The 27,409-nt window shown below is 42.3% G+C and overlaps 2 protein-coding genes across 5 annotated transcripts in view; one reads left to right on the forward strand and one right to left on the reverse strand.

The window, feature by feature from the left end:
* Window positions 1-346: 346 nt before the first annotated feature.
* On the reverse strand, window positions 347-19,622 carry TMEM169 (transmembrane protein 169). Of its 3 annotated transcripts, none has more exons than XM_073878935.1 (3): window positions 19,514-19,622; window positions 4,179-4,546; window positions 347-3,022 (listed from the first exon to the last, which is right to left on the reverse strand). In XM_073878935.1, exons 2-3 carry the CDS (start codon window positions 4,450-4,452, stop codon window positions 2,400-2,402), a joined length of 897 nt encoding a protein of 298 aa, XP_073735036.1. In that variant the 5' UTR covers window positions 4,453-4,546; window positions 19,514-19,622; the 3' UTR covers window positions 347-2,399. The 3 variants fall into 3 exon arrangements, with proteins under 3 accessions (XP_073735036.1, XP_073735035.1, XP_025742810.1); XM_073878934.1 differs by having other exon boundaries at window positions 19,510-19,581; XM_025887025.2 differs by having other exon boundaries at window positions 4,179-4,567; window positions 19,510-19,580.
* Window positions 19,623-19,681: 59 nt separating this feature from the next.
* Window positions 19,682-27,409, forward strand: part of PECR (peroxisomal trans-2-enoyl-CoA reductase) — a 31,072-nt gene continuing 23,344 nt past the window's right edge. For both annotated transcript variants that reach the window (XM_025891947.2, XM_025891954.2), the window contains exons 1-3: window positions 19,682-19,889; window positions 21,042-21,175; window positions 21,726-21,891. In XM_025891947.2, the coding sequence (XP_025747732.1) occupies window positions 19,766-19,889; window positions 21,042-21,175; window positions 21,726-21,891 (424 nt within the window). In that variant the 5' untranslated portion in view covers window positions 19,682-19,765. The remainder of the gene's footprint in view (window positions 19,890-21,041; window positions 21,176-21,725; window positions 21,892-27,409) is intronic.

The raw sequence follows: 27,409 nt of genomic DNA on the forward strand, positions 1-27,409 counted from the left end.
TCCTCCTCCATTCCACCACAGCCACCATACCCTAGTCCTAATCATGATTATTTTTGGCCTTTGCCATTGGTTTCCCTAATCCCAGAAAAATGTGACAAATGCAGTTGCAACTTCCTCATGTAGGCTTAGCTAAATATGTGATCTGTGGAAAACAGTCCACCTAAATGGAATCCCCATAAATTAGTGGTACGTGGAAAGAGTCAAGACATAAGGATCCATATTAAGCTCATTATACATATATAGGACAGCCATCATGCTCATCCTTTTTCTGGAAATGGTAGCATTCAAAGCAATTTTGGAGAAATTCAAAGACCATGTGAACAAAATTAATTTGATTTTATTTTTATTGTCTTTATCTTCATTTCAATTGTTTACATTTCTGCAAAAGCACCAGAGAGCACCAAGTTTACTTTCAAAAATGCTGGGCAGAGTTTTGTTTTGTGTGAAACTAATACTAGTTTTTGTTGTTGTTGTTTTTAAAGGGGGTTCTTCTGAAAGTGGCGTTCACCATACTTTAAGCAAATGTCCTTGGCCTTCTGTGGGAGAGCACTACTGACCCATCTGGTTTGATTCACAGCAGTTCTTAACAGATTCTTCCTGAGACATGAACAAGAAATGGGCACCAGCTGTTCTTGCAAGGACCCAAACCTCCAAAATCTGCTTGATCTCTTGGGATTCAATTTCTTGACATGAGAAAGACACCCTCAGGAAGAAATTTATAAAGAAAAAAAAAAGGTCAGGGCGCCTGGGTGGCTCAGTTGGTTAAGCGACTGCCTTCGGCTTGGGTCATGATCCTGGAGTCCCGGGATCGGGTCCCGCTTCGGGCTCCCTGCTCGGCAGGGAGTCTGCTTCTCCCTCTGACCCTCTCCCCTCTCATGCTCTCTCTCTATCTCATTCTCTCTCTCAAATAAATAAATAAAATCTTTAAAAAAAAAAAAAGAAAAAAAAGGTCAGATTCTATTAACCTGGATTCATCTGGTATACGCCCCCTAGTGGCCAGGAAGACACAATTTCACAGCACAGACAAGATACTGTTCCTTAAACTCCAGTAAGGTCCTAGTGGGTGAGGCTGTGAGGTCTTGCCAAACAACAGAAAGCTAACCCTGTGTTCTATGTGCTTAGGGCTACTGATCCCTGGTGGGGGTTGTTTGCAATCCCTCCCTACACAGTCTTTAATACGTAGATTAGATTAAATATCACTACCCAATCCTGCCTTCACTACCAGGAAAAAAGTTACGCTACTAATTGTATTCAGCTCTTCACTCTTCCGTTTCTAAAAACCCTGAAACCACATGACATTACAGACTAATTGCAAAGTACATGAACTGCTAATATCTATTTATAGCATATACATAGTATATGTAACTAGTATCTATGTATAAATTCTCTGTGTAACATTTGGTCCTAAATAAATAAATAAATAAAATTGTATTAGCAGTTTGGGATCTGAATATATTTAAATAATTACCATGAATGAAGCTGAGATTCTTTTATGCCTACCAAAATAGCCATGTTTCTCTTTTTGCTTAAATTAGCAGAACCCAAATATTTAACCTAGACTATTGCTACCTAACCAAAAGACTACATTTCCCAGCCTCTTTTCCTTGTGAGGTCATGTGACAAAGGCCTAGCCAATGAAATACAGGAAGTGTTGAGTGAGACTTCTGGGAAGTCTCCTTAAACAGGGAAGAGGTGCACTTCCTCTATTCTGCAAGAACCGTGGATGTGATGGCTGGAGATGTAGTCAGCACTGAGGATAAGGACAAAGAAGGCTATATCCTACTAATGGTAGGGGAATAAAGCCTGGGGTTTGGATGACTCCATCAGGTCCCCTGATGGTCTGCCTCTGGACTTCTTCTGTACAAGAAAGAAAGAAACTTCTATCTTGTTTAAGTCACTGATATTTAGGACTTGAATTATATGCCACTAAACCAAAATCTAAGTGATACACACAAATCTTTACATTCTGCTGCACTGTGGTAGCCCTGTCTCTTAAGTGTTTCTCTCCATCCTACTTACTATCTTTTTGGTGAACTTGGTCTCCCTTGAGCCTCCTTTTTCTCCAGGTCACATTTAGTCACATCCTCCCCTGGGTTCCAGGCACCAGTAACATCTTCAAGCTCCAGAACTTACACACAACTGAGCTCCCTGTCCCAGATAAATGGTCATTTTAGGACAGGTAATGAGAAGAATTCATCAGTGGATAGACTGCTTTGGCACAAATTGCTTTTCCGTTCCCTGCCCTCCTGGAACTGCCAAGATGGTAGAACAGAACAGTGTGGGCTAGAGTTTTCCAGAACTGAGAGGGGTAGGGGTTTAATTTAAAGAAACAATCTTCTGGAATTGGAAGACGATATATAGGCTCCTGGGACCAGAGAAGGACATAAGTTGTTGGACATTTAGACAGTGGAAGTTTCTGCTTCCTGGGTGGGGTCCTTGTTGGAGAGATTGCCTGAGATATTGTCAGATTCAAGCAACTCTACAATGCTATAGGGAGAACAGTCCTCCAGACCTAGCTTGCTGCAGAGCCAGCCACAGAAGCCTTTCTCCATGTCCCGGGCAGCTTGCCACCATGCTCCCCAGGACCATGAGAGCTGGACCACGGCAGCATAGAGACCCAGGGAAGAGGCCATGGCCATGATGAGCACTGGATAGAAGAGAATGAGGCAGGGGCAACATGAGATCTTGTGCCAGAAGGTCCTCTCCTCATTGTACACAAGGAAGATGTTGTACCAGGTGATAGTGCCATAGTAGAAAGAGACAACAAAAGAGAGGATAAAGACCACAGGCAGACAGACCAGCGTCCAGAGGACCACATGGGGCCCACGGTCTGCTCCCATTTGGCAGGCCTTTCTGTCTTCAGGGGTTATCTCCCTTGATGACCCTTTAGGCTTGGTCAACTCTTGCAGCTCCTTCTCCGTCAGTGTGACATGGATGTCCACCATCTGGCCCTTTTTCTTCCCTCGTGTGATGGTCCCAGTTAATGTGACATAGCGGCTGTCCAAAGGCATGTTCCATATCCCTGCAGGGCATCAAGGAGGTGACGTTAAGGTCAGAAGAGTGGACATTTCATCACAGTGTCACCACCTGAGCTAGAGGCTGAATACCACAGTTCCTGTTTTTATAGCACCCAGCACAGTCCCGGAGTCCATGACTCGGGGATGGAGTGGATGGATCTCCCTCAGGAAGCTGATTCCTGACATTACTACTCCCCCAGGGAACTCTTACTCCACACATGTGGACTCTGAAAAAATTGCAAAGCAGGTTAACTTGCTTTTCAAGTTCTCTCTCCACTTTCCTGGACCTCAAACTCGACACGATCTCTGTAATACGGAGGGGTGTGAGGAACTTTGCCATAGACTCCACTTTATAATGATCTTATTTCTAGTTTATAAGTGCATGAGTATCCATTAGTATGTGTGAAGATTGTGCTGCGTGTGTATCCTACTGATGTGCACTGCACTCCCCTTCCCTGCTCATCCCTGTCTCTCTGCTTTCCATCTGTTGCTGCACGGTGATGCTTAATCCGGACACTCGACGGCTTTGTTAGGGGCAACAGACATTCTTATACATGCATCCTTATGCCCATGGGCATAAGTTTCATGGGGTAGATACTGAGAATTTCTAGAACATAAGATATGCAGTTTGAATTTAATAAATATTGATAAATGTCCCTACAAAGCGGGTAAAACAGATCCCATTTCCACTTGAGGTATACTGACAGTACATCTATTTTCTCACATTGATGTTATCATAGTTTTCTCAATTTTTGGCCAACCTACATGTAAAGGAATATTGTAACTCACATGTAATTTGCATGTTCCTGATTATTATAAAAGTCAACTATTAGCTTCTCTATCTTATGTGTATTAAATAATTAGCAGTCTTAAAAATAACTAAATAATAAGCATAGTCTGCTTGTATTACTAATTTCTGTGTATAAATCGGTCTCTTCTATTACACTAGTTCAGAAAGGACAGAGATCTCTTCCACATCACTGCGAAGAGAACACAGTCAACGCTTCATAAATACTGCCCATTTGTTGAATGAAGACTGTAACACTGCAAAAAGAAATGTTATCAACAAGACGAAGTAGGTCAGTGAGCAAATCCCTGTCTGTCTTCTGGAGAATCCTCATTCCTTCCTGTGGCCTTAAGTAAGTGGCCCCAGAAACTTACCATCGTCTGCAGGATAGTCTAAGAAATCATCCCCCTCCTCTTCTTTAGGCTGGTCTCCACCTTCATATTCCCCGGGCTCCTCATCCAGTTTCTCATTTTCTGACCGGTATATGATGATAGATTCGGGGCGGGACTCTTTCCTCTTCTTTTTCCTGCGACCCATTGTGGATTCCCCATCCAGGGCCAAGGCAGCAGCCACAGCCTTCCTCAGAGAGCCCTGGTGGTGGGGGCTTGGGAGCTGGCCCTCGCCTTCTACTGGCGCGAGCTCTTCCATCCTGCTTCCTCACTCTAGTTACTCCTTGTGAAGAGTCTGACCTGCTTCGGCAAACTCACCATCCACACATCACAGAGCTTCTTCCTGGATGGGGCTATGCAAAGATGTTCCATCACTTGAGTTCCACAGGAAAGATAGGAAAGCAAAGCCATCAATGGAAAGGAAATAGGAGGACACCTGGGTGGCTCAGATGGTTAAGCGTGTGCCTTCAGCTCAGGTCATGCTCCCAGGGTCCTGGGATCGAGCCCCACATCGGGCTCCTTGCTCAGCGGGGAGCCCACGTCCCCCCCTCCTTCCGGCTCGTGCTCTCTCTCACTACCTCTGTCTCTCTCAAATAAATCAATAAAATATTAAAAAAAAAAAGAAAGAAAGAAAGAAAGGAAATAGGATGAGATGGAAAGGGGTCTGGGAAATGATTCTCAACTTGGCCAAAGGCTTCTCCTCCCTTTACTTCTCATAACACTGTATTTTGGGAGTGCTGTGGAAATACGCTGACAAGATTGGATTGTTGTGAATAAAACTTTGTGTTGCAATATTTTTGTCATTTATGCAAACTTACAATATTATGCAAAACCCATCAGTTTAGCTGGGAGATATTGAGTATGAGGAAGTTGCGTGAGGAAGACCTATAGATAAATGGGACTTAAGAACTATTCTCACTCCCATGAAACATGACAGTTTGCATGGCTAGGGCCAGTATTCCAGGCAACTGGCTGTCAAGTCCTGCATTACGACCATACTCAAAAGGATGAATGAAACTTTCGTTAAGCTCCCCGAAGACGGCACAATGTCACCAATCGTGTCTACCATGGTATTCTATGAATAACATGTCTCCTGGCTTCTTGTTAGCCCAAGATCCCAGAAAATTCCAGGGATCTGTCCTATCACATGTGGGGAGACCAGTGGAGAGGATGCACACTTTTCCACTCTTAAGATTCTCTCTCCTCTTTCTGTTCTCCAGGTGAAGAGAGGTGGGGAGAGAGGAGAGTCTACATAACATTTTTTAAAGACGTGATTGGCCTGTGTTTTGGGTGCATTGAACCATTAAGAGGAGAGAAATGCTTTCAGTGCTGCTACTGAGGAGGGGAAAATTAGCAAATACCCAGCTAGTCATATTTAGGCAGCTAGTTGCTCGGATGCTTTCTATTTTTATTTTTAAAAAGATTTTATTTGTAAGGAATCTCCACACCCAAATGGGACTCAAACTCACAACCCTGAGATCAAGAGTCTCATGCTCCACCAGCAGAGCCTGCCAGGTACCCTGCTCATATGCTTTTTTTTTTTTTTTAAAGATTTTATTTATTCATGAGAGACAGAGGGGGAGAGAGAGAGAGAGAGAGAGAGAGAGAGAAGGGGAGGGAGAAGCAGGCTCCCAAGGAGCAGGGAGCCGGATGCGGGACTCGATCCTAGGACCCTGGGATCATGACCTGAGCCGAAGGCAGACACTTAACCATCTGAGCCACCCAGGCGCCCCTCATATGCTTTTTTAAACAACAACAACAACAAACAAAAACAAAAACTCAAAAGTATGTTATTATGGACAGTTTCAAACATACTAAATGGAGAACATTTTTATTATGGAAAGAGGCAAACCTGTACAAAAGACAGAGAACAATTTTAAGGACCCCTCATTGTCCCTATCACCCAGTTTCAACAATAATCAAAATATTCATAGCCAATTTATTTAAAGGCAAATCTCAGACACCATTTCATCTATTTCAGTATGTACCTCTTCCATATAAGGAGTCTTAAAAAAAAAAAAGACATAACCAGAGTATCATCATCACACCTCATTGTTTTTTAAAACAATTATTTAATATCATCAAATATCCGGTCAGTTCAAATTTCCTTGTTTGTTTAACAGTTTAAAGTCTATTTTCTGGAATTAGGATCTCAATAAGATCTATGCGATGCACACAGACCCTACCTATGCCTGTTTGTGTACGATAGTTTTGTCCAATAGAATTTCTGCATTGCACCTCACATGATGCTAGTACAACTGAGGAAATGCTTTTTTGAAAAAAATTGAATTCTAGCCAATTTAAAAATAGCCACACGTGCCTACTGACTACTCTATTGGACAGGTCTATATGCTCTCCCTCCAAATATTTTCCTTCCAGTTTCTTTGTTAAACAAAGTTGGTTATTTACCTTGCAGATTCACACAGCCTAGATTTTGCTGACTGCATTCCCATAGGGTGTTCCTCGGAACCATGTATTTCCTGTAAATTGGTAGCTAAATAGGCTTGATTGGATTCATGTTGGAATGTTTTGGGTTGGTTGTTTTGGCCAGACAATGTTATAGAGGGCGTTTTGTACTTGCATCTGAAGACACCTAATGCCAACTGGGCCATTTTTTTTGTGAAATTAGTAGCCATTGATAATCATTGGCTAGATCCATTAATTCATCAGGAGTTGCAAAATGGTGATATTCCAATTCTCTCATTTCTTCTTCATTTATTAGCCAGAATACTCTCATGCACTTTTAACAAACCCAAACAAACTTGGTAGAGGAGGCAAGTGGCCCTGTTATTATCCATTATTATTGGAAATAATACTGGGAAAATATCTTTCTGTAATGACTGCAGTGACAGCTTCTATTAGTATGAAAAATTTCTGACTATTTACCTAATACATTCCCCATTCACAAATAACTGTATTTACAATTGTGCATTGCTAGATTCTACTCACAGCCCTGCCACCCCAGGATCCTGGATACTGGCCACTCTCCAGTGACTCCAGGTTGCCAGCTTTCTGTTACTTTTATTCTCAATTTCCAATTCCTCATTGTCTTTCAGTGGTCTCTGAGTATTTCCTTTCTTTCAATCCCACGTGCATACTCTTTGATTTCTCCGTATCCCCAATAGTGAGGCTTCTCCTCTCATTTGTCTTAAATGGTCCTAATGTCCAGTGGGCTGGCCCAAGCAAGGGGGCAAAAATAAAACAAAAAATCTAACAAGGCTCTAAATGCCACTCGATTTGAAGCAAATCTCATGTCTTAAAATTATGCATCTTTGATATTATCATGTGACAGGGCCAACTCTATATCATATTTCTTCAAATGCCAAAACACATTCTTTTTTCCTCATCTCAGTGTTTCTAAAATTTGGATGCAACTTAATACCAACGGAATGACTTTTCACCCCAAAGGCTGAGCTACCTTCTCAGCAAGTAGCTCTGCTCCACTACCCTTTGCCCAAGTTCTTCTTCGTCATCTATAGTTGTTAATTTTCTTATATGCCTCTCCACTGGATTGCAGGTACTTAGTCTCAATCACCTTTGTGTCCTGGGCACACAGACTGGAATAAAGAAGGTGTTGACTGACAGAAGTGAATATGTCCACAGGTAGAACTGGAAGGCTATAGGAAGTCCTCACAGCCTGACTTTGCCTGGGGCAGGGGAGGCTGTTTGAAAAGAAGGAGCCTCATTATCTTCACAATCTTATGTAAGAGCCTTTAGGTGATGTGTCTAAGAACAGAAAGATCCAGAGCACAAAGGCTTTCCAAGATAAATTGAGTCAGGACTCAAGGAACTCAACCATTAGAAAGATTTGAGGAATCTGAAGAGAAGCCAGAATATGGAACTCAACCATTAGAATACTGAGTTTGCCTTAGGGAGTGTTTAATTTTGCCGTAAGGGTGTCTATAAGCTCAGACGGTACTCTCCTACCAAAGTAGCCCCAGGACAGAAGAGTAGCCATCCAGCCAGAAAGGACTAGAAAGATAGGCTGTGTGTGGCTCTCCCTAAGGTTTGAGTTTTGTTGTTAAAAATGTATGTGAATTTTGAATTATACTTTCTAAGAGTCTGTATTTAATATAAAATGTTTTCCCTGCTGCAAATCCTCTAGTAAAAATGATACTTGGTAAGTCATATCAAGGTAATTCTATGATGCAAGTGATCTCTGAACGCACCACTTTATATCTACTCTAAGGGTACAAACACCAGAGCTTGAGAGTGTGAAAATAAACCAAAGAGGTTTCATTTAAAATAGAGTCAGGAAGCCCAGGCAGGGGAGCTCTCAGGCATCTACCACTCCTTGCAGCCTGCACAACTGGCAGAAAGAGAAAGGTAAGAATTATCTTGACAGTTATCTTTTTTTTTAAGTTTTATTTATTTAAGTAATCTCTACACCCATCAGGGCCTGAACTCACAACCCCAGCATCAAGAGTCTCATGCTCTACCAGCTGAGCCAGCCAGGTACCCCTCTTGAAAATTATCTTAAGGCCATTTTTCACATAGGAATTTCATCGCCTGCTTTTATGAAAAGGAAGGATGAGTCTTCCCTGCCCCAGCAACAATCACTAACCACTGCTTGCAGCCAATGTGAACCAGCCACAGCCTCGAACTCTTTGTTTTACAATGAACTTTTGTTCAAAACAACCCTCCCCAATTTCTTCCCAAAACTTAATAAAAGCTGATCTTCCCTTTGTCTCTTTGGACTCATCTATGGTTCATCATGCATGCATGGAGTAATAATCACTGTTAATGGGCTTTTGCAAACAGAATAATGTGTGGTGTTCTAACTCTTCAGTTTTGGGTGGCTACAACAGACCGGTGTTAGATAATAGTAAGAGTTTCTGGAGCCCTAGAACAGAACACAGAAAACAGGAGTCAAGAGAAGCACTGGCGTCTCTTGGGGATGTAAAGAGAAACATGACTATCTTGTCAGCTGATGGGGTGGTGGGAGGAACAATTCTATCTGTAAGCAAGGATGGAGATGACCCTTGGAAACCCCATTAAAATCCTTTAGAGGAAGCATTAAGTATAAAGAGTTGGTGAGCTCCTGGTAATTCACCTTAGGGGTCTATTCCCTGCTTCCGGGCACAGCTATTTTTAGACAGGTATACAGCCAGTGTCTACTTACGAAATAGGTAACTGTCCCTGATTCACCTCAAAACATGATTTGAGGGGCTCCTGGGTGGCTCAGAGCCCCACGTTGGGTGTAGAGCTTACTTACAAAACAAAAACCAAACAACAACAACAACAAAACCCCCATGATTTGAGAGTACAAAATGGCCCGACAAACTTAAAGTTGGTTTGTTTGGTAGCTCTGGTAAAAGATAGCCATCAGAGCCAGTTTTGAACTTGTTCAATTGATCAACAACAATTTCCCTCAATGGAGATGTTTTGGAAACCAGCCCATTAGAGTCCATCTCTCATTTCTAAAAGTCAATCAGGTCAGTAAATTTGCCTGTCAGAAGCCAGGGGCTTCCACTGATGAGTGGGCATTCAAAAGCATATTCACACAGACAGTTGTTGATCAAACAGGTTTAAAACTGCTTCTGGTGACTACTTGTTATGGCTTTAGAACAGTCTTTTCCTAAATTTGTGGGAACTTTTTTATTCTATTTGCCATGAGGCTGAAATGAGATCAGCTGTGTCTCAGAACAATCTATTGTCCTGTAACAAATTACCCCAAGTTTAGAGGTCTAAAAAAATAACCAACTATTATCCTACACAGTTCTGTCAGTAATCTAGGAGTGTCTTAGCTGGGTGGGCAGTAGTCTTCTGAGTCTGCTTCCCACCTACAGAATTTGGGAGTCCAAAGGCCTTTTTTCTTTTGGACAGTCTCTGAACTCTTTAGGTATTCTGTCAATATCATTTTCTTAAAAACTTTGTGGCTCCCCTGTGAATAGTTTTTCTGGGTCAGAAAATGTGAGAGTGCCTTAGTTGGATGTTCTGTCTCAAGGTCCCTGAAGATGGCAGGGCAGCACTCATCTGAAGGCTTGGATGGGATCAGAGGATCTGCTTCCAAGATGGCACATTTGCATGGTGCTGACTCAGTTCCTCCCTCTGCAGGCCTCTCTGTGCTGTGGGCTGTTTGAGTATCCTCACAACAGTGTCTGGTTTCCCTCAGAGTGAGCGATCTGGGAGCAGATATTTTTCTTGACCACTTCAACTGTACTTCTTTTTTTAAGTTTATTTATTTAGTTTTTGAGTAATCTCTACACCCAATGTGGGGCTCAAACTCACAACCCCAAGATCAAGAGTCATGTGCTCTTCTGACTGAGCCAGCCAGGTGCCCCTCAACTGTACTCTTGATCCTCTATCTTCTTCAGCCTTTATCTCCTCCCTTTCTAATATCTCCAACTTCTCCCCCTTTGCTGATTCCTTTCTGCCTGCCAATAAACCCAGAAGACCCCAGGTGGAAAACTAGCTTTACTTGCCACTTATTCTATCCGATGTCCTGTTTCTCTCTTTGTTTCATAACTAAGCTTCTCCATCAAATAGTCTACATCCAGTCATTATCAGTTCATCCTCTCAATGTCTTGTTCCCTTTACCATCTTTTTCTCCCTTCTCCCGAACGAACCCCTTTCTAACACACACACCACACAGACACACACCCCACATGCACACGGGTAAGTCACGTGAAAAGATAAGGAATAGGCCAGGAAATGAGCATTTATCAAGTCTTATGTGCCAGGCTGTAAGCTAAATTTTTTGTACGTTACCTCATTTGCACATCTCAACAAGCCCACTATTAAATAAAGAAGTGAGAGAACCTGAATTTAAGCCTAAAGTGCATAACTTCAAAAGCCCAGAATTTTCCCTCCAAGATTAGTGGTGGCTGCAGTAGCCAGCTGATGGGTTTTTGTTTTGTGTGGGTTTTTTTGGGTGTGGGGCTTGGTTTTGTTGTTGTTTGTTTGTTTTCGGTTTTTGCTGTTTCAACCTCATTCCTCTTTCCTTTGGTGATAGAGTCACTCTTTTCTGTGTGGAATAATACAACCTTGAAAGTTACCAGTGTGACCATAGTGACGATTTTACCATGCTTATTCTCCTTATCCATACCACAGCCCTAATTCTGCTTATTTCCAGGTCTTTCTTGAACCTTCCCTTACCTCCTTTGACTTTCTACCTTCATTCTCTTGCTACCTCAAATCCTCCTTTTGCCTCCTTTATTCCTTCGTCTGTCTCCTCCACCCATAATAGCCAGTGCTTTGGAGACTCAATTCTCAGCTGATTGCCCTCTATTCTCAGTAATACATTCTCTTCCTCCTGTTGAAATATGCAGCCTTCCTGCCTACCTCTGCAGGACACCTCTATGCCAAGAATGCCCAAATATAGATGTCAAGAATTAATGTATCATCCAGATGGATTTCCAGCAGCCTAGTAGATATTCTCCACCTAAATATCTCATCATTTCTGGCTATGCATGTTCGAACCAAACTCATCATCTTTATTTCTAGCTGACTTAACCTCTTAGTGTTAGCAAGAGGACAGGGAAAGGGGGAAGGGAAAGGAGAAAGGGATGGAGAAGGAAACCCTATAACATTTATGTTGTGCCTATTCTCATAAAAGATAACATTTGTTGACAACATCATTTGTTAGTCTCTGTGTTAATTGCTTATACATGGTTTTCCCATTTCATTACATTCTAATACTTTTTTGGACAATACTAGGTGCCAGATACTGTACAACTGTCCTAGGCACAGCAATTTTAAGAAACAGAAGGTATTGGGGCACCTGGGTGTGGCTCAGTCATTAAACATCTGCCTTCGGCTCAGGTCATGATCCCGGGGTCTTGGGATCGAGCCCCACATCGGGCTCCCTGCTCGGCGGGAAGCCTGCTTCTCCCTCTCCCACTCCCCCTGCTTGTGTTCCCTCTCTCGTTGTCTCTCTCTGTCAAATAAATAAATAAAATCATAAAAAGAAACAAATAGTATCTTACAAATGAGGACATTTGGACCTAAAATTAGTAACAACTAAAACTTATTGGATGGTTACTATGTGTCAGGTGCTGTTCTAAGGGCTTTACAGTAATCATATTGTTTAATTGTCTTTTTTTTAAGATTTTTTATTTATTTATTCATGAGAGACAGAGGGAGAGAGAGAGAGAGAGAAGCAGAGGGAGAAGCAGGCTCCCAAGGAGCAGGGAGCCCGATGTGGGACTCGATCCCAGGACCCTGGGATCATGACCTGAGCCAAAGGCAGACGCTTAACCATCTGAGCCACCCAGGCGCCCTTTTTTTTTTTTTCATCAAACCAATGAAGTAGGTACAATTATTATTACCATCTAGAGGAGCAATTTGCTCAAGGTTACGTAGTAGTGGGGCTGGGACTTACACCCAGGTTTGCTCATTTCAAAGCCCATGTTCTATTCATGGTGCCATGCTGTCTGTCAGCATTTACCCAAGATTCTATACTTAAACCCTTAGAGTTGTCTTCAATGAACCCATTTCCCATGTTAGGGATAGATTCCTATGTTTCTAATAGTAATCAATTTCTAAGTCCTGCCACTCATTCCCATGAAATCTCTTCCTTAAATGTCTTCACTTGAATTTCTACTACCCCCATTTGCCTCTAATACTACTTCCTCCAAGCTGGTTTCTCACCTTCCATTTCAGAATTCTTCCTCAAACGTGTTAAACGGTGATTAACAAAATAAAACATCATCTTTATGTTGTCCAGTAATCATCACTATCTTGTCATGACTGACTAAACTCTATCTAAAAGGGTCTGTCTGGAGTTGAGGCTCTCCCCATTCATGCCGCTGCTAGGGTTCAGGAGCAAGTTTTCCTCTTCCCCAGAACATGACTAGTCAACACACATGAAGATGGTGATGGAACCAACATTAAGTATATGTGCTGACGAGTTATGTTGGTTCCATCACCTTCTTCACTCTTCTCCACCTGTTTCAAGCCTGGCCCAAGACAGACTCACTCATTCGTGTCCCCTTCTGTGACTACTCCAGCCCACCCATCTGTCCCCACCCCAGTCCTAATGCTGCAGAAGAGTGGGGAGAATGGAATGAGTGTTCAAGTACAAAATGTGTACGATGGATTGATACCTCATAAATATTACTTTCCAATCCCTTTCTTTTGCCTTCTACTCTGTATTTCAGTAGCATTTGTCATCTGTACTATGCTCTCTCAGTGCTAATTATGCAGCATTTCATATCATCTGGTATTGAGTATGAATGGCTTCATTATTTTTCATTCATCTTCCCAGGGAGATTATACAGTTTTAGAAATCAGGACCTGTCTTCTTCTTCTTCACCTCCAATGGAAAGACCCCATGGCTAGACATGTGGCAGACACTCAATATGTCCTTGCTGACCTGATAGGACGGAGGGGAAGGGAAAGTGCCTAATCAGAAATAGGATATAAATGGGGGCACCTAGGTGGCTCAGTTGGTTGAGCATCTGACTCTTGATTCCAGCTCAGGTTGTGATCTCAAGAGTCGTGAGATCCAATTGGCTGTTGGGCTCCTGGCTCAGCGTGGAGTCTGCTTGTTCCTCTCCCTCTGCCCCTCCCCCGGCTCATGCACACTCTCTCTCTCAAATAAATAAAATCTTAAAAAAAAAAAAGAAATAGGATATAACTGTTAAGAAAGGAAGGCTTAATTATCTTCCCCATCTTCACACACTTTATTATGCTGTCAATATCTGATCTGAGAAGCAGGTTCTGAACATTTCTCCTTCCTTTTAGATTCCATAAAAGAGAGAGTAAAACAAATTTCCCCAGTTTCCAAGGTTTTAATCAGTAGAGTTAAGAGAAGAGAGAGGACTTTGCTCTTTTCTCTGGAAGTTAGGTCTCACCCACCCTCCACTTCTGCTGCCCTCTGAAAATTATTAACAAACATGATACAGCAGGACACTAACTTCAACTAATCACTAACTCCAAATTCTTGGTCATCCTAGGGGGAAAAATAGGTTTTAAAGAACATGCTTAGACTCTTATGCATAAAATAACTGGTTTTAAGCCACTCTTGAAGGAAATTCTCCAGATACTTCTTAAATTCATCCACTTTTTCCCACCTCTATGGCTATCATTCTTATCTAAGAGGATTTCCTTCCTTCCTTCCTTTCTTCCTTCCCTTCCTCCTTTCTTTCTTTCTTTCTTTTTCTTTTTCTTTCTTTCTTTCTCTTTCTTCCCCTTTTTTTCTTTCTCTCTCTCTCTTTTTAAAAGATTTTATTTGTTTATTTGAGAGAGAGAGAGAGAGAGAGAGCTCATGCCTGGTGTGCAGAGCCCGACGTAGGACTCAATGCAGGGCTGGATCCCAGGGCCCTGAGATCATGACCTGAGCCGAAATCAAGAGTGGATGCTTAACCAACTGAGCCACCCAGATACCCCAAAGTCATCCTTTCTTATGTGTGGTTCTAAAAAATTGCTCCTTGTCTTCTGGCTTCTCCTCCTGCTGTCTTCCAATCAATTCTCCACTCAGCAGTAAGAAAGATCTTTTGAAAACATAAATAAACTCATGCCGTTTTCTGCTTAAAACCTCTAGTGACTCCTCATTGTTATAAAACAAAATCCAAACTTTTTCATATGGCCCAAAGACCTACCTGATGTGGCCCCTCTCCACCCTGCCATGCTATGCAATATACCACCTCCTTCATATATACCTCCTATGCTACAACCACACTGGCTGCCTACACATTCCTCAGGAGCACTAAACGTTTTCCCACTTGAGGCCTTAAATACCGTCTGCCTTGCCTGGTCTCCACAATCTCGCTCTGTCACATGGCCATCTCCTTGGTATTTCCCAAGGCTCTGTTCATTTGTCAGCTCCTCCAAAGCTTTCCTGACACCAAACCTAAAATAGGCTCCCTGCCCTGCCTTTCATGATTATCACAACAGCCTGTTTCCTGTACAAGACTTATCAACATCTGTAATTAAGTTCTATTTTTTTTCTTTAAGATTTTATTTATTTATTTGAGAGAGTGCACAAGCAAGAGAGCACAAGCAGGGGGAGGAGCAGAGGGAGAGGGACAAGCAGACTCCCTGCTGAGCAGGGAGCCCGACATGGGGACTCGATCCTGGGACCCCAGGACCATGACCCTAGCTGAAGGCAGATGCTTAACCAACGGAGCCACCCAGGTGTCCCAAGTTCTATTTCTTATTTTGCTTGTTTATCTTCTATCTCCTCTACTCGACTCTCAGGTCTAGGAAATGCTACCATATAAGTAAGCCAACACACAGATGTCCAATAAACAAATTTTTAAGTAACTGGATTAATGATTTGGGTTGGGGGGGAAATTTGAACTGGTAGCAATTAAAGATTAGCCTGATTTTGTCAAAGACTGAGGCTGAAGGGAAGCTTAATATAGAGACATTACGGGGTGCCTGGCTGGCTCAGTGGATGGAGCGTGTGACTCTTAATCTCAGGGCTGTAAGTTCGAGCCCAACATTGGGTATAGAGAGATTACTTAAAACAATTTTTTTAATCTTAAAAAAAAGAGAGAGGCATTAAAAAGTTCCTCTATGCTTAATAAACCCTATTATGGTATAATTGTATCTATTTTCTCCTCCAATAATGGAGGGTTCTGCTGGTCACATGACTTCCTTCCTAAAGATAACATTTCCCAGCATCCTTTGCATCAGGTGTGATCATATGGTGCCCTGTGCCATTGATTTCAGAACAATCAGGGGTTTGGGTTTTTTGTTTTGTTTTTGTTTTTTTTTTAATTCCCCACTCCCCCCAGAGTTTTTTTTTTTTTAAGATTTTATTTATTTATTCATGAGAGACACAGAGAGAGAGAGGCAGAGGCAGAGGGAGAAGCAGGCTTCCCAAGGAGCAGAGAGCCCGATGTGGGACTCAATCCCAGGACCCCGGGAGCACGACCCGAGCCGAAGGTAGACGCCCAACCGTCTGAGCCACCCAGGTGCCCCAGAGTTGTTTTTTGTACCTTTACCCATATGGTCACATCTCCCTCTTCCAAGGAACCTGAACTGGGGCTGGAAGGGTAGAGTATGATCATTTTCAAGTTAACTTACTACTGTTACTATTACTACAGTGAACTGTGCCTTGCTCCTGCCTTACAGCTCTTTCAATTCTCTCATTTGTGTATCTGTCACCCAAAGGGCCACATATCACCTATCTGAGGTGGCCATACTCTTCCAATAGCATTGTGGTTTACCACCATGAGATGTCCTACGCCAGCAAGGAAATAAAATGCTTACCATTTTAACCACCGAAAATCACCATTAGCCCCTCTCAGGAAGACAGTCTCACCAATGTAAAGGTGGAAGGGAATTTGGCCCGGGCTGATGTCAGTGATTGGAGCAATGATGGAACAGCAACTTAAAACTCCCAACCTCTAGCCAGTTGCTGTGAATTGGTTATGAGTTAGACTGCATCCTGTTCCTTCATGGTCCTGTGAGCAGCATCTCCTTTGTCACTGCTCAACCTACCTGTCCTGAAAGGCTCTCACATTGAGCCTGGTTCATCATCTAGAAGCATCTGGCTTGTCTACAGAGGAAACAGTTCCTGGTAGCGAGGGTAGTGGGTTACAAGGAACTTGAGCATCTCCATATTGTTAAGAGCTGTAAAATTGGATCTTCACTCTCTGATCTTTTGTTTGTTTATAGGGAATAAGGGTGGCCCTATTCCCACTCCCGTCATACCTACATGCTAGAATAAAAACTCTACAAAGGCAAGGACAGGGGCGCCTCGGTGACTCAGTCAGTTCAGCGTCTGCCTTCAGCTCAGGTCATGATCGCAGGGGCCTGGGACGGAGCCCCGTGTTGGGCTCCCTGCTCCGCAGTCTGCTTCTCCCTTTCTCTCTCTGCCTCTCCCCCTGCTCATGCTCGCACGTGTGCTCTCTCTTGAATAAATAAATAAAATCTTAAAAAAAAAAAGGCAAGGATAGCTAACTGTACTGTCCACTGTATTGTATCCTCCATGCCTTGAACAGCACCTGGCATGTGGTATGGAATTGTTTGTGTGAGCTGGTTCAGTTCCGAACTGCTCTTACTTCAAGGTGGGGGGGTGTGCGGGGTGGCTAGATGCCTCATTGACATTCTTCTAGCACCAAGATTCAGTGAGGCTGAATGTTGGGAATCTCACAGGCCCCTGTCAGTATGAGCCAGCAGCTGTTTTGAGGCAGGAAGAAAATGAAGTTACCAGGCAGATGGGGTGGGGGAGGGGTGGGAAGCTGGGTGAGCAGCAAGAACATCCCAGAAGATGAAGGGAGTCTGTGCTAATAGGGTATGACAGAGTGGGAGTGTGGAAGGATCCTGGCCCAGGAGATGCCTTTTTCCCTGGGACAAAGGGGGCGGTGATGCAGAGTGCAGGGTAGCATTTGATTCGGCCAAAGGAACATCAACGTAGCATGGCGTGGATACCTCATGAAGTGATGACTCAACCAGGAACCAGAATTAAAATCTAGAAACAAGGAGTCTCTGTTGCCGTACCTCTAGGCTTTTGGGGTTAGCAGACTTTCAAACCCTGACTGAGGCAAGAGAGACGGGGCAAACAGCACATGCCTTTTCATTTTAAGGGATCTCTCAAAGAGACCCCAACATCTCTCTGAATCACAGAATCTCTGGACTATGAGAAAGAGCCTTGCTGACTGTTCAGACTGTAACTTCATTGCAGCCAAGGAATGGCTCTTTGTCATACTCAGCAGCCAAAACCTGCTTAAAGCCAGCCCAGTCATCTTTTCACTGGAGGACTGCAGAATCCCTCAGTCCTCAGCTGCCATACAAAGGCTACAGTAGAACCAGGCCCACACTGACCCACCCTGGCAGAGCTCTGTGAATCCACAGGTCTAGACCAGATCACAACCACATTAAATTATATCTTTGATAAAAGTATCTTTAAAAGAAACTTAGAGTGTTCTTTGCTCTCAAGAAAGCACGGAATTTTCTGGAATAAGAAAGCCCTTAGAACTGAGTCACTATTTCTCATCATGTTAAAAAAAAAAATACTTTATCACTGGACTCAAAGCTCTTATCTAGCAAATGGGAAGCAGAAGGTGGAAGAGATGTCTTCCTTTCTTTAATGAGTATAGATTGGAACCTGTCATCAACAAAAATAGATGGGCAAGTTTTCTTTCTTTCTTTCTTTCTTTCCTTTCTTTTTTTTTTTAAGAGAGAGAAAAAAGCACAGGAGGGTGGGGGGCGGTTAGGGGGAGAGGGAGAGGGAGAGAAAGAACCGCAAGCAAGCTCCGTGCCCACAACCCTGAGATCATGACCTGAGCCGAAACAGACTCAGATGCTTAACCGATTGAGCCACCCAGGTGCCCCAGGGCAAGTATTTCTTAAAGGAGATCAGAGAAGGGTAAGGTGAAGGAAGATCAGAGAGGAAGTGATGTCTGATTCCACTTTTAACAAGACCCATTTCTAATTCACTTTGTGAGTAACTAGCTGGTGGGTGGGCCCAACAAAAGAATGAAGGCATTTGTTTGCTTTTACATCATTTTAATACCTTGTAGGGGAAAATACAGTACTCTTGACAGCAGACAGAAATAGCATCTTCCCTGGATTGTTAAGACCACAGCACCACCCACATTCCCTAGATCTGCCAAATTCTTAGGCCAAGTCTCCCTAGGCCAGTCCAGGTGTAAGCTCTTTCTGGTGGGTTGACAGTATGAAGCTAGATGAACAATATGGAGGAGAATCTGAATAATAACTCACCGCTACTGGGCATCAAACTGCGGATGAGAAATTCCCCCCCATCCTCAGAATGCTTGCTTCCCTACATAAGGAATGAACTAGAAGATAGGATCTCACACACCTACATTAGCGTTCTTGCATGAAACACACACCCTCGGATTCATCAGTTTATGCAGCCCGGTTGAAATGGATTAGATCCCAAATCTGGTAAAGATAGTCTCTTCCCTTCATTCCTGGGCGGGGAAAGGGAGATGAGGTGGAGGTGGGCTCGAGTTTATTTTTAAAATCATTTATTATCTTGGTTCTGTGGATAACTGCAACTGCATCCTCCCCTCCTCCACCCTACCCCCCCCCACACACACACACCTCTCAGCGCCCAGCGTCCCTTCCAGGGGCGGAAAGGATCTGGAGGCCAGGTTTATTCCCCCTCAGCTAAGCCTGCCCCTTTCCTTCCCAGCCAGAGGCGCACCACAACTGCAGCCAGAGCATCTCCCGACGTCCGAGGCGGCGGGCGGGCGCAGTACGGCTCCCGTGCGCAGCCTCTCTTTCCCCAGATGCCCTGGAGAATTCATCTTAATTAACCATGAGAGCTATAGCACTGAGGATTTTTAGAAATCGAGCACGCTCCCGCTTTTTGTCTGCTTCCCTTCCTCCGGTCCCCACAATGGCCTCGAAATTTAAAAACAAAAACAAAACCCCAACGAACAAGGGATCTCACCTACACATGCCGGGGACAAAGTCTGGCAGAGGATCCAGACCGAGCCTAGCAGCCGCCACCGGGGAGCAGCCGTCCGCCGGGAGGATGGGAACCTGCCGCGGCGGGAGGGCGGGGCGACCGGGCGAGGCGGGGCGACGGGACGGGACGGGGCGGGGCCCCCGGCGGTCACGTGGGCGGGGCCCTTGGTCCCGAGCACCAGGAGGGCCGCAGAGATTCAGTGACCTCTGCGCTTCCCGGACTCAGGCCCTCGGCCGACATGGGCTCTTGCGGCGAGTGGAAGAGCTTCCTGGCGCCCGGATTGCTGCGGCACAAACTGGCCATCGTCACTGGCGGGGCCACGGGTATCGGAAAGGCCATCGCGACAGAGCTCCTGCAGCTGGGTACGTGAGCAGCCCCCCCTGGGTCAGGCTACCTAGATCCTAGGTCCGCAGAGACACACACCGGTGTGACCTGGGGTCGGGAGCCGGGAGGTATTAGGCAGGGCTGGGAGACGTGGACTTGCCAAGCCAAGATTCTGTACATGTGGGTGACATTGAAACCGCGGGGGAAAAGGAAGAGTTCTTTCTGAGAAATGCTGGAGACACGTTGAAAGATGAAACCACTGTTTGTAAACTAAAGGGAAGACTTAGAATCAAAGATAACGTGCTCGAGGTAGGGAACAAGGAGACCTGTGGAAACATGCTATGGAATTCTTTATAGTTGTGTTTAAAATGAATCCATCCTATGTGTATTACCTAATGAGGAAACGCGGGAAGACTTTTAATATTTTTCTCTTTATCACTGGTTTATTTAATTATATCATCATTGCCATTTCTGGTTCTGTTTTTATTAACTGACTTTTCTCCTCATTATGGGTTGTATTTACTTGCTCCTTTACATGACTGCTAGACATTTGAGTTTTACCTTGTTGGACGCTGGTTATTTTTATATTCATTTAAATATTCTTGAGCTTTGTTCTGTGTTAATTGCATCACAGAAGTTGTTACTTCCGTTATTAAGTTACTTGGAAGCAGTTTGATACTTTATATGTTAAATGTTGACCTGAAGGGCCTTTCATCTAGGGCTAATTTTGCTTCACTACTGAGACCATGCCCTTCTGAGTATTTTACCCAGTGCCCCTTCAAACAAGGTTTTGCCTGGTTGGGATACTATTTCCAGTGCTGTCTTGGCCTCCCTGGACTCCCAACTTCATCTCTTCCTGGGGGTCTGAAAGGGTTCCTCCTCCTCCCTGTGCTGGAATGATCACAGGGCTCACATTGTTTGTCTCCATTCTCTGAGATCGCTGTGCCATGCTACCCCATGTCCAGTGCCTGAAAACCATCCTGCATTATACTTTGACCAGTTTTTTAGTCCAGACCAGTTTTGGTCTGGAGGGTAAACTCAGTTACTGATGGTCCATCTTAACCAGAGGCAGAAGTCCTGATTCATTTTTTTTATGGGTACACATGAAACACTTCCTGACCTTTTTTTTTTTTTTTATTTGGACAACCAGTGAAAGCACATTTACTTATTCTTGGACTGTTTTCTTTCAGGGTGTAATGTGGTGATTGCATCTCGCAACTTTGATAGATTAAAATCTGTTGCAGATGAACTGAAGGCCAGCCTGCCCCCCACCAACCAGGCTCAGGTCACTCCCATAAAATGCAACATCCGCAAAGAAGAGGAGGTAATGCAAAAATGTCTGTATCATTTATTCATTCATTTTATTTACAGGAGTGTTCCTAAACCTGTGCTTCAGATGTTCCTATGGTGGCTGTCTTGGATGAGGTTAACTAGAAGCAGATCCCGTAAAAGAAATTCTTTTGCTAATGATTTATTGAGTGTATTACCTCCAGGGGGAGGGGATGGAAAGAAACAAGGAAGCTAAGCAAGGATGTGGTCTAAGCAAGATTACTTTTTATGCCTTTCCCCCTTTAAGTCATTTCTTTTCTCTATTTTTTAAAAATATTTTATTTTTAAGTAATCAGTCATCTCTACACCCAACATGGGGCTTGAACTCACAACCCCAAGATCAAGAGTCACATGCTGTACCAACTGAACCAGACAGGTGCCCCTTTTAAGTCATTTCTTAGTGTTAATTTTAACCTGATTTCAGTTACTGTTACTGATACCATTTACTGTGACAGACTGCAAGTTCTTTCTTCTCCTAGAGTTAGGTGTCAGTCCAAGTAGCAAGTTAGGTTATTAACTAGTTTACTTTTAACATTCTTATTTAGGTGAACAATTTGGTCAAATCCACCTTAGATACTTATGGTAAGATCAATTTTTTGGTAAACAATGGAGGAGGCCAGTTCACCTCTCCTACAGAACACATCAGTGCAAAGGGATGGCATGCTGTGATTGAGACCAACCTGACAGGCACCTTCTACATGTGCAAAGCAGGTGAGTATGATCAGTACCCCAAAAAGTCAAGATTCTTTATTTAAAGATCATAGAGAATCTTTTTTTTCTTTAAAGATTTTATTTATTGATTGATTGATTGATTTGACAGAGAGAGAGACCACATAAGCAGGGGGAATGGGAAAGGGAGAAGCAGGCTCCCCGCTGAGCAGGGAGCCTGATGCCAGACTTGATCCCAGGACCCTGAGATCATGACCTGAGGCGAAAGGAGAGACTTAACCGACTGAGCCACCTAGGTGCCCCTAGATCATAGAGAATCTTGAAAGAGAATTGTTGGGGGCTCAGAAACTCCATGTCAGCAGCACGTACTACCCTGATTTACTCGCATTCAACACAGAAATGTAAATTGTTGCATTTCTGGATAGTAATTTGACAATATTTGTAAAATATGGGTATGGTTTGATCTTATAATTTTATTTCTAGGAATTTATCATGAGAAAATTATTATGAATCTGTACAAAGATATAGCTACAAAGTTGTTCCTGAAATTAAAAAAAAAAACAACTCTCACACTTAGTTTTAAAGAAATGAATCTGTTAAATCTGTTGTAAGGGACTTTTCATTAACTTGTCAAATCTTCAGGGAGAATGCCAGACAGAGTCCACATTCTTTCTGACTAACAACTAATTAGCATACATGCATATCATTGGATTGGAAGTTATATTTCATAGGTGGTGACATTCAACTCCTGAGGTTGAGTAACTCAAGGGTTTTGTTAAAAACTATCAAAGACATTTTTATGATGAAAACCACAGAACGAGTATAATTCCAACCCAAAGGGTTTTCTCCCTAATATGGATTAGGCTTTATATTCTGAATATCTCTAAGTCAAAATTTTGCAGACATTCCCAGCTTTCAACTTTATCTAACTAGTAGTATAAAGCTTTATATTCGTTGTCGCTGGCTATTTCAGTGTAGAGACCATTGCAAAAACAGGAACTTAAATAAGATAGTTTGTTTCTCCCTCACATAAAAAGTCCAGGTAGATAGTCAGGGATAACGTGGTAGTTCCATAATCATTAAAGACTGTGATGTTGTGATTTGTAATGAGTATATATTTTGGTCTGTCTCTGGTTCCTGGTTCATAGTTTCCAAGGCTCTTGGAATTTCCTGAGCAAGAAGAGCAATGGGAGAATCTTTTGTTATAATATTTGGTCTCTTGTCTTAATTCCTGAAAAGGCTTCAGGGCCACACAGGTGAAATGGGTGTCTGTTATTCATAACAAGTCCTGTTCAACCACAACTGAGTTTATGTTAATGAGGTGACTTTTGGAAATCCTGTAAAGATGGGTGTGGGCTAGTTGGTAGGGAACCAACCTTGATGAGAGTTGGACCTCAGTCTTATCTACTGATTTCTGGGAAAAGGAGAGGGGGCTAAAAGTTGACTCAGTCACCAGTGCCAGTGATTTAATCAGTCCGAACTACATACTGAGGCCTCCATAAAAACATAAAAGTACAGGGTTGGTAAATCAGAACACTTTCACGGGACACCCTGCCAAGTCTCAAGCTCTACAGAGGCAGAAGCTTCTTTGTTCAGGACATTGCCCAGTGTATTTCTTCATCTGCCTATTGATTCATATCCCCTAACATCTTTTTTTTTTTTTTTTTAAGATTTTTATTTATTTGACAGAGAGAGACACAGCGAGAGAGGGAACACAAGCAGGGGGAGTGGGAGAGGGAGAAGCAGGCTTCCCGATGAGCAGGGAGCCCAATGCAGGGCTCGATCCCAGGACCCTGGGATCATGACCTGAGCCGAAGGCAGATGCTTAACAACTGAGCCACCCAGGCACCCCTGATTTCAGAGTTATAATATAAAGTACTATTTAACCAGAAGCAGAAAGTCTGTGTAGGGTAATTTAAATAAACTTATTTTTTTCTTTTTTTAAAGGTTTTTTTTTTTTTTTTTTGAGATATTTGATATGGCACATATTTATTTTCATTTCCAAACTTTTCTGGGCTATTCATGACCTTTTATTCTTTCAGATGAATTTTATATTTAGGTTTTTTCCTCAAAAATCCTGGTGGGGGGGGTGGGGGGATGGGTTAGCCTGGTGATGGGTATTGAGGAGGGCACGTTTTGCATGGTGCACTGGGTGTTATGAACAAACAATGAATCATGGAACACTGCATCAAAAACTAATGATGTAATATATGGTGATTAACATAACAATAAAAAAAAATCCTGGTGGGGAATTTGATTGGAATTGTGTTCAACCTATCAATAATTTGACAATATGTTGAAATATTATTTCTGCACCATGGCACATCTTTCTGTTAATGTATTCTTATTTTATATATTTTGGCAAAGTTCTGTGGTTTTCGTCATGCAAATCTTTTTTTTTTTTTTTTTTTTTTAAGTAGGCTCCATGCTGGTCATGGAGCCCAACACAGGGCTTGAACTCATGACCCTGAGATCAAGACCTGAGCCAAAATCAAGAGTCAGACGCTTAACTGACTGAGCCACCCAGGAGCCCCTCTCATATTTTTTTTACTAAGGTTATACCTAGATATTTTGGATGACTCCTTCTATTTTTTTTTTTAAGATTTTGTTTGTTTGAGAAAGACAGAAAGAGCACGAGCAGGGGGAGGGGCAGAAGGAGAGGGAGAAGCAGACTCCCCGCTGAGCAGGGAACCTGATGTGGGGCTTGATCCCAGGACCCTGGGATCATGACCTGAGCTGAAGGCAGATGCTTAACTGACTGAGCCATCCAGGCGCCCTGACTCCTGCTTTTTTAAATGGACTCTGTCCCTAATTATTTTCAGCTAGATTATTGTTGGTTTATGGAAGAATTATTTTTTCAAGTTGATTTTGTAGCTTTATCTAGTAATTTGTATCTTTATCTAACAGTTTTTGAAATTAGTCTTTCAGATGTTTTAGCTACACAATCATGTTGTCTAAAAATAAATAATGTATTTCATTGAGTCAAAGATACACTCAATGTATCTTTGGTGAAATGCACCATCATTTTATATACTACTAAGAAAGTACAAACAGTATTATTGGTATCTTAAGAAGCCACCAACTGTAAAACATATCCCAGTTTCAACAATGTGAAAATAATATGAAAGAATTGTCTTAGAGCCCCAAAATACTATATTTTATGTCTTCTTTTCCAGTGGATTTACCTCCTTTTTCTGTTATATATTATGAATTGGTAAGAAATTCACTGGAAAGCACTGGTGAGAAATTCACTGGAAAGCATTAAGTAATACTGGGAATGTGTTCTTATTTTTGTCTAAGCTTTTAATAGGAATAGGTCTTGCATTGTTCTCTGGCCTTTACATTCAAAAAATTAGATTTCTATTGAAGTGAATCTTGAGGGTACATATCTGACATTGTCTTGATTTGTATGAATAGAGTTGATGGCTAAATATCAATTGGGGCTTCGAAAAGGATAAAATACTTAAAGAATGAGGGACGGCTGGGTGGCTTAGTCAATTGAGCGTCTGATTTGATTTTGGCTCAGGTCATGAGCTCTCATGAAATCGAGTCCTGTGTAGGGTTCTGTGCAGGGTGTGGAACCTGCTTAAGAGTCTCTCTCCCTCTCCCTCTGCCCCTCTGCCCACCCCACCCCCCACCCCCACTCCTGCTCTCTCCCCATAAAAAAAAAAAAAATTGAAAAGAAAGTACTTAAAGAATTAAGTTAACAAAAGAAGGATAAGACTTGTATCTAAAAACTACAAAATATTGTGACAGAAGTGAAAGAAGATAAAAAACTAAATGGAAAAACATTCAATGTTTATGAATTGGGAGACTCAATATGGCTAAGATGGTAGTTCTTCCCAAATTGATATGTAGGTTCAATGCAGTCCCTGTTATTTTTGCAGAAATTGATAAGCAGATCCTAAAATACATGTGGAAGTGCAAAGAACTCAGCATAGCCAAAGCAGTTTGGCAAAACAGGAAAGTTGGACGACTTATACTTCTTGATTTCAAGACAACGTGGTACTGGCAGAAGGATAGATGTATAGATCTTTTGGACAAATTTGAGAGTCCAGAAATAAACCCTTATAGTTGTGATCAAACCCTTGCATTTATGATTTTTGCCAAAGGGGCCAAGGCAGTTCTATGGGGAAATGATAGTGTTTTCAGCAGATGGTATGGGGACAGTTGGATATCCACATGCAAAAAGTAAAATTGTATAACTTTTAAGAAGCAAATAAAGGACAAAATCTTTATGACCTTGGCTTAAGGATCTCAGAGTCCTGAGATACACCGCCCAGCATACCATGCACAAAGTAAAAAAAAAAATGACAAATGTGACTTAATCAAAATTAAATACTTCAAAGACAACATCCAAAAGACAACATTAAGAAAATGAAAAGATAAGCCATAGACTGGGAGAAATCACATCTGATAAAGGACTTGTATCCAGAATATAAAAAGAACTCTTATAATTCAATGTTAAGAAAACAAACCAATTAAGAAATGGGCAAAAGATTTGAATAGATATTTTACCGAAGAAGATACATGAGTGGCTAATAAGTACATCAGAAGATTCTCAGCACCATTAGTCATTAGTCATTCAGGACATGCAAATCAAAACCTCAGTGAAATATCACTTCATACCCACTAGAATGGCTATAATAAAAAAAGTCGGGCAATAATAGTATGGAGAAACTGGAACCCTCATGCTTTTCTGGTAGAAATGTAAAATAGTGGAGACACCGGAAAATAGTTTGGCAGTTTCTTAAAAAGTTAAACATACAATTACCATATGACCCAGCAGTTCCATCCCTAAGCATCTATCCAAGAGAAATAAAAACATGTCCAGGGGTGCCTGGGTGGCTCAGTCAGTTAAGTGTCTGACTTCAGCTGGTCATGATCCCAGGGTCCTGGGATTGAGCCCTGTGTTGGGCTCCCTGGGAGTCTGCTTCTCACTCTCTTCTGCCCCTCCTCCCTGCTTGTGCACTCGTTCTCTCTCTCTCTGTCTCTCTCAAATAAATATCTAAAAAAAAAATATGTCTACACAACACTTTGTATTCATCATCACCCACCAGTGGAAACAATCCAAATGTTCATCTGCTGGTTAATAGATAAATGAAATATGGCATATCTATTCACTGGAATACTATTCGGCAAGAAAAAGTTAACTATTGATACATGTTACCACATGGATGAACCTCACAAACATTATTCTAAGTAAAAGGAGCCAGACACAAAAACCCCCATATTGTGTGATTTCATTTATATGAAATGTTCAGAAAAGGCAAATTTATATAAATGGAAAGTAGATGAGGGTTTGCATGGGGATGGCTTGGGCTGCAGATGGGCACAAAGGAACATTTTGGGGGTGATGGAGTATTCTAAAACTGGATTGTGATAGTGGTTGCATGATGCTGTATATTTATTAAAAATCATTAAATTGTACACCTTAGAAAGTGGATGAGTTTCATGGTATGTCAATTATATTCAATCAGGCTTTTTATAAAAAGGAAATATAAATTAAAATTTTAAAATAGCAAGCAAGATGCTGGGACAGTGTATGAGAAGAGAGTCA

Source organism: Callorhinus ursinus, unplaced genomic scaffold, assembly GCF_003265705.2.
Source record: "Callorhinus ursinus isolate GAN/ISIS: 27379988/994484 unplaced genomic scaffold, GSC_fseal_2.0 scaffold2, whole genome shotgun sequence".
NCBI lineage: Eukaryota > Metazoa > Chordata > Mammalia > Carnivora > Otariidae > Callorhinus > Callorhinus ursinus.